General features: G+C 43.7%; 1 protein-coding gene across 11 annotated transcripts in view; it reads right to left on the bottom strand.

The window, feature by feature from the left end:
• Nucleotides 1–15076, bottom strand: part of kif1b (kinesin family member 1B) — a 275068-nt gene that overhangs the window by 160301 nt on the left and 99691 nt on the right. For 6 of the 11 annotated variants that reach the window (XM_063033347.1, XM_063033352.1, XM_063033355.1 and 3 more), the window contains 7 exons: nt 12642–12718; nt 11175–11354; nt 9836–9901; nt 6071–6249; nt 4933–5044; nt 1300–1377; nt 531–596 (listed from right to left, as the gene is read on the bottom strand). In XM_063033347.1, coding sequence (XP_062889417.1) covers nt 531–596; nt 1300–1377; nt 4933–5044; nt 6071–6249; nt 9836–9901; nt 11175–11354; nt 12642–12718 — 758 coding nt within the window. Of the gene's footprint in view, nt 1–407; nt 426–530; nt 597–1299; nt 1378–4932; nt 5045–6070; nt 6250–9835; nt 9902–11174; nt 11355–12641; nt 12719–15076 lie in introns of all 11 variants that reach the window. The other 5 variants (XM_063033346.1, XM_063033349.1, XM_063033353.1 and 2 more) reach the window with 1 other exon arrangement.

Genomic DNA, 15076 nt, shown 5'->3' with positions numbered 1-15076 from the left:
GATTAGATGAATGTAGGAAGCTAAAAATATTTTAGCTATGTTTGCAATCCCGTATTCACTCCACATGGAAATTCTCAAATTCTCTTATGAAAATGTTAAAGTTTAGAATGCAGAGTGAGTAAATTAGTACGACGTCAATAGTGATTTAGTAATCCAAAAGCAAAAATACACCAAGTAAAAGATTTTAACACCATTTAGAAGCATTTATTTAGTAATGATAAACAGCTATTCATTTTACTGATTATATGTGCACTCTTTCACCATTGCTTTTGAAACAAGTATGCGATGTATACCTGATGAAAGGGATCTGGTACATGGCATTTTTTAAAGTTAAAAAAGTCATTTTTTAACGCCATACACACAAAAAAAATTAGATGAGCACCAAGTAAATGATGTCTGAACATTACCTTACTGGGAGCATTATCCTGTGATGGCAGCACAGTTTAAAAAGACAGAAATTTATTATTAAGTAGCCTTCCTCCATTTTAAATTCTCTTCTGAGTGTAGCAACGTACAGGTTACAAACTCACCACTTCTGCAAGGGCAGAGATGACTTTTCCCAGTGTTGTGAGTGATTTATTGATATTAGCTCCTTCCTGAAAGACATCAATTCCTCTCTTAGATCAATATATTGAACTTGTGACAAAAATTACACTTGCATGGCAATCCTACTGCAAGGACCCAGGTGGGTTGAGATACCTAATTGTACCTCACCTTGGCTAGCCAACAAATAAGTTCTCTACAAAGATTAGATGTCCCACCCAGATCCCGTCAAAGGCATTTCCATTAGAGAGAGCTCAGAGCTCCAACAACAAAAAAAAAATCAGTGCAAAAACATGCATTTATGAGATTTCATTAAGACCATAAGACAAAGGAGCAGAATTGGGGCATTGAGTCTTCTCCGCCATTCCATCATGTTTGATTTACTATCTCTTTCAACCCCATTCTTCTGGCTTCTTCCTATAATCTTCAACACCCTTACTAATGATGAATTTTAAATATACCCAATGACTTGGCCTCCAGAGCCATCTGTGGCAATGAATTCCACTAATTCACCGCCCTCTGGCTAAAGACATTCCTCCTCATCTCTGTTCAAAAGGGACATTCCTCTATTCTGAGGCTGTGCCCTCTGGTCCTGGACTCTCCTTGACACAAGACTTCTGTGCAGCCTTTGCACCTACATTGAGTTGGCAAGGAGGACACACTGCACTGATTCACCCTTACGACAATTAAGCATTCATTGCTTTCAATTAACAGATTATAAAGAAATTAGATAAGAAATCTGTCATTTCCTTTTACCTTTAATCTTGTTCCTTTAGCTCCAGTGGAGTCAGCTCTCTCACTTCCAGCCAGATCAACCAGGCTAATTTTACTGACCTAAATGCAGACAGAATTGAAACACGAGTCAAATCAACTTAACCAGACCATCAACTGGTGTCAAACCAGGACCGAGGCAGAACAAGGAAGAAACAAATTTTGGGTGGGTTGGTAGAACGAGGACCAAATGAAGTCACTAACGGGCTGAGTGTTTGCCAAGGTCATTTGAGTTGAATGAATTATTGTTGATCCTCTCTGCGCCATCAAGCAGCGATCTTGCCGTTTCTTTGGTATTTTTGTTTGTTTTTTACGAGGCCGAGTTGCTAGCTCGACATCCAACCCAGCACGGATGGAAAGCGTGCAAGGAGCCGACTGGATTCGAACCCAGGACCCTCGCCTTGAAGTCCGGTGCAGATGCCACTGCACCACCAGCCAGAGTTGAATGAGGTGTGGCCACTGTGATGGCCAGTGCGATCATGTTTGCTGTTGTGTGCTGGGGCAGCAGGCTGAGGGTAGCAGACACCAACAGAATCAACAAACTCATCCGTAAGGCCAGTGATGTTGTGGGGATGGAACTGGACTCTCTCATGGTGGTGTCTGAAAAGAGGATGCTGTCCAAGTTGCATGCCATCTAGGACAATGTCTCCCATCCACTACATAATGTACTGGTTGGGCACAGGAGTACATTCAGCCAGAAACTCATTCCACCGAGATGCAACACAGAGCGTCATAGGAAGTCATTCCTGCCTGTGGCCATCAAACTTTACAACTCCTCCCTTGGAGGGTCAGACACCCTGAGCCAATAGGCTGGTCCTGGACTTATTTCATAATTTACTGGCATAATTTACATATTACTATTTAACTATTTATGGTTCTATTACTATTTATTATTTATGTGCAACTGAAACAAAAACCAATTTCCCCCAGGATCAATAACGTATGACTATGACTATGAATATGTGGGAACTAATGATCTGATCCTCAATCAGAGTCACTGGACATCAACAGTTGAGTCATCATTGGGCATTTGCACAGGTCCCAGGTCCTCTCGCTGGCTTCCTGGAGTTGTCTTTGTTCCAGACCAACTCGGGATCACTGCCCAACTGTTTCCCAGCTACATCAACAACTGCATTGCTATTGCCTCCTGCACCTGAGCAGAAGTCATCAATTTCACCAACTTCTGGGTATTACCAGAGCGTGATGCATGGATTTCAGCAGAGCAGTCTGCATGCTGGATATCCCAAGAGTTTGACTGGCCAGTGAACATTTTAATCAGCCCCAATTCGCCAATAGTGCACGACGAACACCAGTCTTTTTACCCAAAATCCAGCCTAGCTCACAGAAAGTAAAACCACCTTCCGACCATAACCAAACTATTGTGAATGGAAGGAGAGGGAGGTGGGGGAAGAGGAGGAAATCAAAGACAGTGAGAGATGAAAAAAAAGTTTCAGGGAATAGATGCAAAATTAAAGGTTATTAATATACTTGTTCAAAAAGCATGTTCTACCTTAAAACAAAAATGGTTATTACACAGACCAGGCCAAACTCTTCTATTTAGTGGCCACTACAGCAATTTTATGGGGTGTATGCAGTTAAGGGGTCTGTCATGTCCATTTTGGGCAGCTCACTCACCTTTGCTCCCCACCAGACACTCAGCTCTTATCTGTGCTCCAAACAGATACTTACATGTGACAGTGGCCACAACACGGTACAACACCTTGACAGGTGGTCTGAACAAGGTGAGTGCAGCCAGCAGCCTCATGCCCAGGTGAAATAGTGGCATGTCTGTCCTAGCATACGAAATAAGCTCCGGCGGACTGGGCGGATGAGATCTACAGTGAGGTCCAACGCCCAGGAAGATGGCACTGCAATGCTCTGTGGAGAGCGAAGGGCGTGACAAGGCACAGAATACATCCACTTCAAGGAAGATCCCAGTTTGTACACTTGTTCGTGCCACTGGACCAAGACTTCTGAGGTCGAGAGAGTGGACCTCTCATCGGATTTTCCACTTTAAAAACACTCCCGCACAGCTTTCCTGTCATCGTCAGACATGATGGACAACCACCACAGCAACTTTTAAAATTATTTCAATTGCATGTACAAGTAAAATAGATAAATTATTGATCTTAACCAAAGCATCAACTGGTGCACAAGTTCACAGGATAAACATTGAAAGAGGGGAAAAAAAAGCCCCAACATGGGAAAAGTGTATTTGTAAACCAGAGTTTAATAGACAGGTGAAAATAAGTAGCATATGCAATGCCCTGGGTAAGATTTCTACTGCTATGCTGTAAGGTATTTTTGTTTTAACAGTTTTCTGTAAAAGCTGTGTGTCCTGCTAGCAAGAGTGTTTTGGCTTCAGCTAAAGATAAGCACCCACGTTGTCCAACTTGGGAATGTGCTGTCAGCCATTTGGGGTTGTCTTGCTCAGCGTTGTAACTTTCTGCCCAGGAGAACATCAGGGAGTGCTGGGTGGGAGCAGACTTCTGAAGGATAATAGTCTGGTTTGTTTTTTTTTGGCGGGAGCTGCGGAGCAGGGCACAAGCGAAGACGGCGCAGAATACAGTTCAATGGAGAGTCTCTGTTGTAAGAAGTACTTTGTGCTTATGAGTGGCTCCAAGGAGGAAGGGCCAATTGCCCTGAGAGAGCCAGGTTGTTCAAGATGGTCTTCAAGGGAAGTTCAAGCTGTGGTAGTTGCTTTCACGCAGAACGTGGGCTCCGCGTGTGAGTAAAGCAATACACCCCCAACTACTCCAGAAATGAGCTCCAATGCTTGATAAAGAGCAGACCACGGGCGCGGTAAAAAAAAGTCTCAGAGTTCCGATCGACTCCTGATAGTCCCAATAGCAGGCAGCAAAAGGGAGAGACACTCCTTGCCATAAACCTCCAGGCGCCGACAACTGCCAATGCATTGGACACACCCGACCACAGCCGACTCTGAGTCCATCCGAAAACTTCGAGCCTCCGACACAGCCTCCCGAGCACCATCCTCCGCCAAGCGCTTCGACCCCACCCCGGCCGCCGAGCAACAAGCAAAGCCGAGGACTCGGGGCCTTCACCTCCAGAGATTCTGGACCACACAGTAGCAGCGGTAGCGAAGCAGGCATTTCAGAGGTTTCTCCAGATGTTCCTCCGTGCTCTCATGTCCGTCTCCATCAAATCAGGATTGTGCATGGCACCCTACATGACAAATAACAGACATCATTCACCGGAGCGGCCGCTGTGCGCTGCATCGCGCCGCCATCTTCTCCTCCTTTATGGTGAATGATAACTGTGCATGGAGCAGTATTTAAAGAGCATTCACAACAATCAATGTTCCTTAATCGGAACATCCCAGCTTTCCTTTGTGATTGAACCCCAAATCATATCACCTTGGACGTACACTGTTTATGAAAACTGGCCTTCTCACTGCTGAGTCACGTGGCTGTTAGCAGAGACCGCGAACGAGCCAAGTTTGCATACGAGTTCTGGTGAGAGGGTTGCACTTAAAAGGGATTATGTTCTTACAAGTAAAACGACCTGGTAAAAATGTTAATGTAGAAATTGGAATAGCCAGCAAGTACCAATAGATTTAAAATTAAAATCAAGTGAAACATCCCCATCCCCACATTGTACCTTCTCTGTACAAAGGTCGGTTTCCACATCGTGCCTCTTCTGAGTGAAGACTATGGTGAAGACAGCATGTGATCTGCTGCTGGTCTCGTTCATATTTGTCGCTGCCACAGTTCTAGAAACAAAAATCAGAAATAAAGTAACACTAACTGGACTTTTGCAAAAGGAACAACTTCCCTGTAGACAAATTCAAATCACAACCCACTCTGTTGACTTAATTTCCATTTACCATATCACATGGGGGCACTTCTAATTTACCACACTAGTGGTATTTCCTCATGGGGGTTCAAACAGAATGTCAAATCACCAAACGTGGAAACATTGCTCCATGTAACATATTTTGACAACAACAGTTTCAACAAAGGCTTCAGAATCCAAACCTTCGTTCCGTGGCTTCTGCCAATACATGACATTTGCATGAATCTATTAATTCATTTTCACAAGCAAAGCTCCTTGTCTATCTTTACTTTTGAACTAGATTCAGGATTCAAGTTTATAAAAAGATTCATTCATTCATTTATCACAGGTACATCAAAGCACACAGTGAAAGGCGCCATTTGCATTAACAACCAATACAAACCAAGGATGTGCTGGGGGCACATTACACATTCTGGCGCCAACGTAGATGCCCACAACACTCAACAGGACAACACAAGCAGCAGCAACAACAGCAAAACAAAAACACACAAGATTCAGCAGATGATAGAAACCCAGAGTAACACACACACACACACACACACAATTTTGGAGGAACTCAGAAGGTCAGGCAGCATCTTTAGAGAGGAATAAAGAGCTGACAAGAGTGGACCAAGACACTATTAGGACTGAAAAGGTAAGGAGGGGGAAGAAGCCAAAAGCCAAACAAACAAAAACTACAAAACAAGCCCCTTTTCCACCTCACCCTACTCCCACCACCCACACACACACAGACAGGCCTCAGGCCTCCAAGCCCAGGACAGGCGGCCTCCAGGCCTCCAACCCCCATTCCTTGCCCCAGACTCAGCCTCACAGACATCAGAGCTCTAAACTCTAGTCCCCGGCCAGAACTGCAGACATCGGGCCCCTGACCTCCTTACACAGCCTTTAAAGAAAGGTATAGTCTTTAAAGAACGATACTGGATATCAGTACTTGACGTCCTACCTGGCTTTGTTTCCTGCATCCATGAGATCTGCAATGTCAGTATAGGATGTTACGGCCAGTTTGGATAGATCTTCAACGTAGGGGCCCAGCAGCGGGTGCTCTCGAACACGCAGGTTTCCTTTGGTCTTGGGATTCAACAGGTCACGGACCCTCTCACAATAAATTTCCATGTAACTCACCTGCAAAAAGAACAAACTCTTGAAAGGAACGAACAGCAAGGATGATAGGTATTTAAATAATTAGTTTTGGATTAAGGTCGGAGTAGAAAGTTATTTCATTTTTACCTGAACGTCATTAAGAAGGCCTGAGGTGGTGGTGGCCTTGAACTGTGATTGGTGGTACAACTGAGAGCCTTGTTTGGCAATTTTAGGGGGTTGTTAAGAATTAAGAGTTCAGATCAAAGACAAGAGGATTTCTTTCCCCCAAAGATCTGGCTTGAAAGTTCCACATTCACCAATCTAAATGGAGACTTTTCACATTTATGTCATAAAAATGCCCAGCAACTCTGGTGGGTTTTGAATTCATACCTCCAGCTCCTAAGTTCAAATTAAGTTTGTTATCAAAGTACATATATGTCACCATATAGATAAAGTTCTTCCTTGAGCCATTTGGCACATTAGATGGCAACCTTGCCAGGTCTTTAGCGTTTGTCTGTTTCACAAGGCCAAGATGTTAGCTCAACACTCAACCCAGCACAGGTGGAAGTCGTGCAAGGAGCCAGTCAGATTCGAACCTGGGACCTCTTGTTCCAAAGTTTGGCCACTACACCACCGGCACTAACATGTCACTGTATACTACCCCGAGATTCATTTTCTTGCGGGCATTCACAACAAATACAAAGACAGGCAACAGAATCAATGAAAGCTACACACAAAGGCGGCCAAACAACCAATGTGCAAAATCGTGCAAATCCGAAAAGAGAAACAATATAACAATAATAGAAGTAATAAATAATATTGAGAATGGGAGCTGTAGCATCCTTGAAAGTAAGTTTATCGGTTGTGGAATCAGTTGGAACCTCAGCGTTGGGGTGAGTGAAGTTACCCACTCGAAGAAGAGACCAGATGAAGTTTCAGAAGCCTGAATATTAATAAAATGACTGCAAATAAATTAACTTGCACATTTTTTCAAGAGGGGTGGGGGGGTGAGAAAAGTAATTTCAAACATTTTATTCATTCACCCTGCACAAATCATCAACTAATATCAGCAGGAAATGACAAGTATTACACATCAGGGAAGATTAAAATGGCCTTCTGGCCGGCTTATTGCATCAGCAGTACTTGAAATTAAGGTCAGCAATCTCGCTTGTGTACAAGTATGTTAGTGCTCCACTGCCTTAGAAGTACTACTCCCTGGCAATCTACTGAAAATATCCTGGATCTCATAAATTATCTAAAACTACTAACAAGCAGCAAAAGAAAGCAACACACTCAAAATGCTGGAAGAACTCAGCAGGTCAGGCAGCATCTGTGGAAGAGAGTAAACAGTCAGAGACCCTTCTTCGGGACGATGGAAGGGGGAAGACACCAGAATAAAAAGATGGGGTGGGGGGAAGAGAAGGAGAAAGAGGCTAGCTGGAAGGTGATAGGTGAAACCAGGTTGGTGGGAAAGGTCAAGGGCTGGAGAGGAAAGAATCTGGTAGGAGAGGAGGGTGGACAGTGGGAGAAAGGGAAGGAGGAGGGGACCCAGGGGAAAGTAATAGGCAGGTGAGAAGTAGTGAAAGGTCAGAGTGGGGAATAGAGAAAGGTGGGGTGGAGGGGGATAATTTGTTCACTGGAAGGAGAAATCAATATTTATGCCATCAGGTTGTCTAAACAAGCTCCTTTCCTCCCTCCCACACATAGGCCTGCAGCAGCCACCCAGACATCAGGACTTTGACCACCCTAGCGTGCTCACAGATCCAGGGTTTTGGCCATCGGGCCTCAATTCTGATCAGCCACTCGGCCTTGATTTTTGCTGTTGACCCCAGGACTAGCCATTGGCGGGACCCTGAACTCCAGGCCTCGAACTCTGCTCACGTCATGAGGGATGTTGATAATGATGAAGTCAGTGTTGCCTGGCACCCTGCAGCTGATGCCCGCTGTCCCTACCAACACAGAAGGGGCCGAATGGCTTATCCCTGCACCTATTTTCCCATGCATAATTTTGTCAGCATGACTTGTCATTTCCCTAAAGAGGACGGCCATTCCAGAGACTGCTACAGTTTGTGGGTGGACTTCTTGGATCAATAGAGACCACCTTGCATCATCTGTGACTGCAAAACCCAGGTCATTACATTCTGATATCCCACCACAGAACTCTAGACGACAGTGAAGGCTGCAAAGTGAAATGAAATGGCACGACCATTACCATTAAAAATAACCGACCATATCACAACAACGACCACTGAGTGTACGTTCATGGTCTTCTGTTGCTGTAGCCCATCCACCTCAAGATTCAACGTGTTGTGCGTTCAGAGATGCGTGGCTGTTCGAGTTACTGTTGTCCTCCTGTCAGCTTGAAGCAGTCTGGCCATTCATTCCTGACCTCTCTCGTTAACAAGGCGTTTTCTCCCACAGAACTGACACTCGCTGGATGTTTTTCACACCCTTCTCTGCAAACTTTAGAGACTGTCATGTGTGATAATCCCAGGAGATCAGCAGTTTCTGAGATACTCAAACCACCCCGTCTGGCACCAACAATCATTTCATGCTACAAGTCACTTAGATCACATTTCTTTCCCCATTCTTACGTTTGGTCTGAACAACAACTGAACCTCTTGGCCACGTCTGCTTGCTTTTATGTGATGAGTTGCTGCCATGTGATTGGCTAATTAGATATTTACATTACTGAGGTGTATAGGTGTATCTAATAAAGTGGCCACTGAGTGTATTACGAACTTCAGAGCAGTTTTGCAGATCTAGCTCCAGCCTTTGAAACACAAATTATTTATGACCTGCAACCTGTGCCTTTTTCATCTTGTCTGAACTTGGCTTCAGATCAGGGCAAAGGCAGATGATTTCATATAACTGGGCACTCTTGTGTCATTACTCATTACCGTAATGCAATATCCGGTCATTTAACAATTGCCACTCAAGGGAAATGTTGAAATTTAACTGCATAACGCTCCTGTACATACGTAATGCACAAAAGACATGAAAGCACAATGAACGGCAGGTCTACATAAGAAAACTTAAAGATTTCAGACAGGAAGTCCAAAAAAAAACGGTGAAAATATCAACTATGAAACTATAATAAACTGTAAAACCATTGTACTCTACATTGCAATACAGAAAAATAAAACAGTAATAACTATAAACTACTATATATATAGTGCAAAAAGAGGGCAAAAAAATAAAGTGAGGTCATGTACATGGGTTCACTGTCTACTCAGAAGGCTGATGGCAGAGAGGAAGAAGCTGTTCCTAACACGCTGTCCTCTGCATTGTTATGATGCAGCCCAATGCAAGGTTGCGGAACAACATGCCACGTTCTGTCTGGCCACTCTGCAGCTCTGTAACCTTCCAGGCTCCTTGTCAAACACCACAAGTGCAGGCTGTGGTCATGTTATACTGAGTGATTCTATGGCAAAAAAAAAGAGAAACTATCCTTTAAGTCAGGGGTTCATTCCCAACCTTTTTTTATGCCATGGACCCCTACCATTAACTGAGGGGTCTGTGAACCCCAGGTTGGGAACCCCTGCTTCAAGTTGTCCTTCAGTAAGGTTCTCAGAAATGTGAAGCCAACAGTTATTCCATTAGATATGCAATTCAGGCTATTTCTTACCTCCACTGAATAGGACATGTCAGATTTGCTGTTGTCGTTGATTTTCTCAAAAAGTTCTTCACAAAGCTACAGAGGGAACACAATACAGTTTAAAGTGTCAGGAGATCCATTTTAATGACATTTCATACTAGCAAGGATATTAAACCATAAGACATAGAAGCCCATTCAAGTCTGCTCCAACATTCAATCATGGCTAATTTACTTTCCCGCTCAACCTCATTTCCTGCCTTTTCCCCATAACCTCGGACACCCTTACTAATCAAGACCTGTCAACCTCTGCTTCAAATATACCCAATGACTTAGCCTCCACAGCCTTATCTGGCAATGAATTCCACAGATTCACCATCCTCTGACTAAAGAAATTCCTCATCTCTGTTCTAAAGGGATGCCCTTCTATTCTGAGGCTGTGTCCTCTGGTCATAGACTCCCCCTCTACTGGAAACATCCTCTCCTCATCTGTTCTTTCTAAGCCTTTCAATATTTGATAGGTTTCAATGAGGTCTCCCACTTTTCCTGAGCTCTAGATACAGAATCTATAATAGGATCATTGAAGTTACCCAGTATTACTAATCTGTAGTGCTGGCGCTTAACCAATTCCACATTAAGTACAACTCTTCATAGAAGTCTTCTTTTAATAATAAACACTGGTTGCTGTGAAATCTCATTTGAAAACCTGGATTGTAGTTCCAAATGGAAGAAATTTCTGACCCAGAGATCATTACTAGAGTTGCTTTTTTTTTAAAAAAGCAGAAAAATGCTCATTTATTTAAAAACAATTCTGTCAACGTTATCACTAGTTGCAACTTCTATTGCATTAAACAAGCTAGTCAAAAAATATACTGAAACAACTAGCACACACAAAAGTGCTAGAGGAACTCAGCAGGTCAGGCAGCATCTATGGAAACAAACAAAAAGTCAAAGTTTCGGGCCGAAACTCTTGATCAGGAGTTCTAATGAAAGGTCTCAGCCTGAAATGTTGCCTGTTTATTCCTCTCTATAGATGCTGCCTGACCTGCTGAGTTCCAGCATTTTGTGCGTGTTACTCTGGATTTCCAGCATCTGCAGAATCTCTTGTGATGGTGCAGTAAGTGGAAAATCAGTTTTCTTAAAAAATAGTTCAGCTTATTTATTGAATTACACCACAGAACAGGCCCTTCTCGCCCAGCAAACCACCTACCTAACCCTAGCCTAATTACAGGACAATTTACAATGGCCAGTTAACCAAATAACCAGTATGATTTTAGATCATGGGAGGAAACCGGAGAACTGGGAGGAAACCCACGTGGTCACGTACAAACTTCTTTCAGACAGTGGTGTGCACACTATGACAGAACTTCACCTGTGGAATTATTCCTTGATGGTCTTTATCCTGTTTGCCCATCATTGTGTACGATTTCCCGGCCCCGGTCTGCCCGTATGCAAAAATACACACATTGTAACCCTCAAAGGAGTGCTGCAACATTTCCTTCCCAATGTCATTGTAGACTTGACTCTGCGAAGCAAAGGATGGATCTTCAGCCTAAAAAGAAAGAGTAAGAGAATTGTCTCCAATTACCTTCGATTCAGTGGGCTTACTCTCAAGTCGAGCACTACAAGAACAAAACAGCAGATGAAGTTGTCCCCGTGCTGAACCCTAAGCCCATTCAACGAATCCTAACAAAATTCGTTAACAACAGAAAGCTGGAAATATCCAGCATCAGTGGGGAGAGAAATAGGGCTAATGCCCAAAACCACAGTGGTTCTCAATTCAATGTCTGCATGTGGTCATATCAATAAGCTGCTGATAACTGTATGCTCACTTATATTTTGTCAATAGAAACAGGTGAAGGCGGTTATGTAGGTGCAAACTATGGTTCAACTTTCACGCCACATGCCAGTGATAATAAACCTTATTCTGACTCCAATCCGTCGCAAGCGGTGGGGTTGTGGACCAACTGTGCGGCCTAGCGCTTGGCCGTCTCCAGGAATGGCCCGGAAGACGCGCATCCTCAGGGCTGGGTGGACAGAGCAGCCCTGCGGGCAACCCAGTTCCTTGCCGATTTCGCCAAATGAAGCGTCATGGGAGACCGAAACGTCGAGACAACAGGCGGTGTGTTCGGTGTGCTGTCGGAGGAGAGCTCCTGTACTCGAGCGGTCTTTCTCTCTCGGGGGGGTGGGGGGAGGGACTGACTGACCCTTTTGGTCCTCGAGTTGGGGGGTGGGGAGGGGCTTGGAGAAACGATGCAGAAGATTGTAACATCGGAATAGCGAGTTTCTGGTCTCTGCTCTCGATGTTGCAGGAGTAACCTCTCTCCCCTTCACCGGAGAGAGAGAGAGCCTAAGATACCGAGGTGCGGTTTGTGGACTGTAGTTAGACTCCGGATCAATGGACTCTTTGGCTCTTCTGCTGCTGCTCACATGGTGGGGGGGGGTGGGGGTCAGTACTTCTGCTGGTGTGGGTGGGGGTGGAGGGGGGAGTTGATGCTTTTACTGCTCCTTGTGCGAAGGGAGGGGTGGGGGGCTTGGGGCTTTGATGTCTCTATCGGTCTGTGGAGTTCGTTTTTGTGGACGTCTGTGAAGATGACAAATTTCAGGTTGTATGCTGTATACATATTCTGACATTAAATGTACTTTGGAACAATTTAAACAATGTACATTGGTCCCTGTGGCAAACAGATAAAAAACCACAAGGTATTGGTGTAGCAGTTCTGGTGTGAAGAACATCACAGACCAGTTTTTCAACTAATGTGCAAGGCACCGATCAAGTTGTTCAGCTGTCTTGCTGGAAGGTATATTTAATTCAAGTTGATGGAAGTATAATTCTTACCGAGGTGTGTGACCAGTAAGAGTGGTCAAAGCTGAAGGTCTTTGGTGATTCCTTTGGATTCTTGGGGTTTACAATACCTGAAAAACAAGACAAATCGGGGTATCGTCAGCAGTCACTCTGAAGGTGATGACGCAAGCCCAATGGTAACCCAGATAGTTGCCAAGGGTTCACTTCTCAAGTTGCACATTTGTTAACCACAACTTTCTCATAACCAAAAATAAAACGCTGAGGTTCTCCGGGGAAAGAGTGAATGCAAGTCCCATTCTCAAGGGAAAACGCCACATTAATAATTCCTTTTATGACAAACTGCTTTGCAGCTGAGTCCTCACCACCGTCCAGGAATAGATGGGGGAAAAAAATGAATGATGAAGGAGACCATGAATGTTGTCAACTGTGGGAGTGGTTGGTAAAGAGGAATTATAGAGTCATTGAGAACTACAGCACCAAAACTGGCCTTTCGGCCCATCTAGTTCATGCTGAACTGTTACTCTGCCTAGTCCCAGCAACCCACACCTAGACCACAGCCCTCCATTGAATTGAATTGACTTTACTACTTACATCCTTCATATACATGAAGAGTAAAAATCTTTACATTACGTCTCCGTCTAAATGTGCAACGTACAATTTATAGTAATTTATAATAAATAGTATGCACAACAGGACAGACAGTATAACATAGAAATATAATTGTATCAGCATGAATTAATCACTGATGGCCTGGTGGAAGAAGCTGTCCCGGAGACTGTTGGATCTGGCTTTTATGCTGCAGTACCACTTCCCGGATGGTAACAGTCAGAACTGTTTGTGGTTGGGGTGACTCGGGTCCCCAATGATCCTTCAGGCCCTTTTTACACACCTGTCTTTGTAAATGTCCTGAATGGTGGGAAGTTCACATCTACAGATGTGCTGGGCTGTCCGCACCACTCTCTGTAAAGTCCTGTGATTGAGGGAAGTACAGTTCCCATACCAGGCAGTGATGCAGCCAGTCAGGATGCTCTCAGTTGTGCCCCTGTGAAATACTCCTCCCATCCATGTATCTATCCAAGCTTATCTTAAATGTTGCATTCAAACCTGCATCCACCACTTCAACAGGCAGCTCATCCCACATTCCCGTCACCCTGAGCGAAGTTCCCCCTTCAAGTACCCCTTAAATATTTTACTTTTCACCCTTAACCTATGACCTCTAGTTCTAGTCTCATCCAACCTTGCATTTCCCCTGTCCACACCCCTCAATTCTGTACACCTCTAACAAATCTCCCCAGGGAATAAAGTCCAAACCCATACAACCATCTCCCATAACTCAGGTGCTCAAAACCTGGAAATCAAGACTACATTTTAAAAACATGGTCTCAAACACCAAGCCTTGAAAATCGACGATTACCATTCCAAACATGTCCACCACTGTGATAGTTTTTCATTTAAACTGAATCACAGATCCAATTGTGAAATTAATTTTTTAAAATATGAACTGTCAGAGAAAACTCAACAAATTGATCTGGTGATCCAGGTTGGGGATTCACAGAAGTATCTTTCAGTACATAGTCTTACGCTACTGAGAGCAAGATTAGTGAACAATCCCAGGTGCAGAAAAGCAACCAGCATTCCTACGGATCAAAGGGAGGCACTGCTCCACTGATGCTTTTGAGGTTTGCTAGATGATAATTGAAATTTTCATAAAACGTTTTCCAATTCACTGGGTTTCCTAATGAAGATATATAGACTCACTGTCAAACACTCCACAACTCAAGTCCCTAGTATTATTTATTTACTTACTTATTGTTATTATTTGTTATTTTTATATTCGCACAGTTTGTCTTCTTTTGCACATCGGTTGTTCATCACTGATTCTATTGTGTTTCTTTATTCTGCTGTGAATGCCTACAAAAAATGAATCTCAATTCTGTATATAGTAACATGTATGTACTTGGTTAATAAATTTACTTTGACCTGGGAACTTTCTATTTCTCCAGTTTGAAAGCTGATCAGATCAGATTAGTTTGCAATGTACTTCAGGCTGCATTGAAATTCCTTCCTCACATGATGATCACAGTAAACAGTATATATAGATGATGGAATTGATGGCTTTGTGGCAAATTCTGTGGATGATATAGAGATAGGTGGAGGGGCAGGCGGTTTTGAGGAACCGGAGAGGCTACAAAAGGACTCATCAACAGATTAGACAAATGGGCAAAGTAGTGGTAGATGGAATACACCATTGAAAAGTGTACAGTCATGCACTTTGACAGAAGAAAGGAAGGAGTAGGCTATTTTCTAAATTGAGAGAAAATTCAAAAATCTGAGGTGCAAAGTGACTTGGGAGTACTTGTGCAGGATTCCCTGAAGGCTAATTTGTAGGTTGAGTCGGTGATAAGGAAGGTAAATGTGATTTTAGCATTCATTACAAGAGGACTAGAATATAAAAGCAAGGATGTAAT

The sequence above is a fragment of the Mobula hypostoma genome, chromosome 25, assembly GCF_963921235.1.
Source record: "Mobula hypostoma chromosome 25, sMobHyp1.1, whole genome shotgun sequence".
Taxonomy (NCBI): domain Eukaryota; kingdom Metazoa; phylum Chordata; class Chondrichthyes; order Myliobatiformes; family Myliobatidae; genus Mobula; species Mobula hypostoma.
Note: the sequence above shows the minus strand (reverse complement) of the source record. Positions and strands in the feature narration are given on the sequence as shown.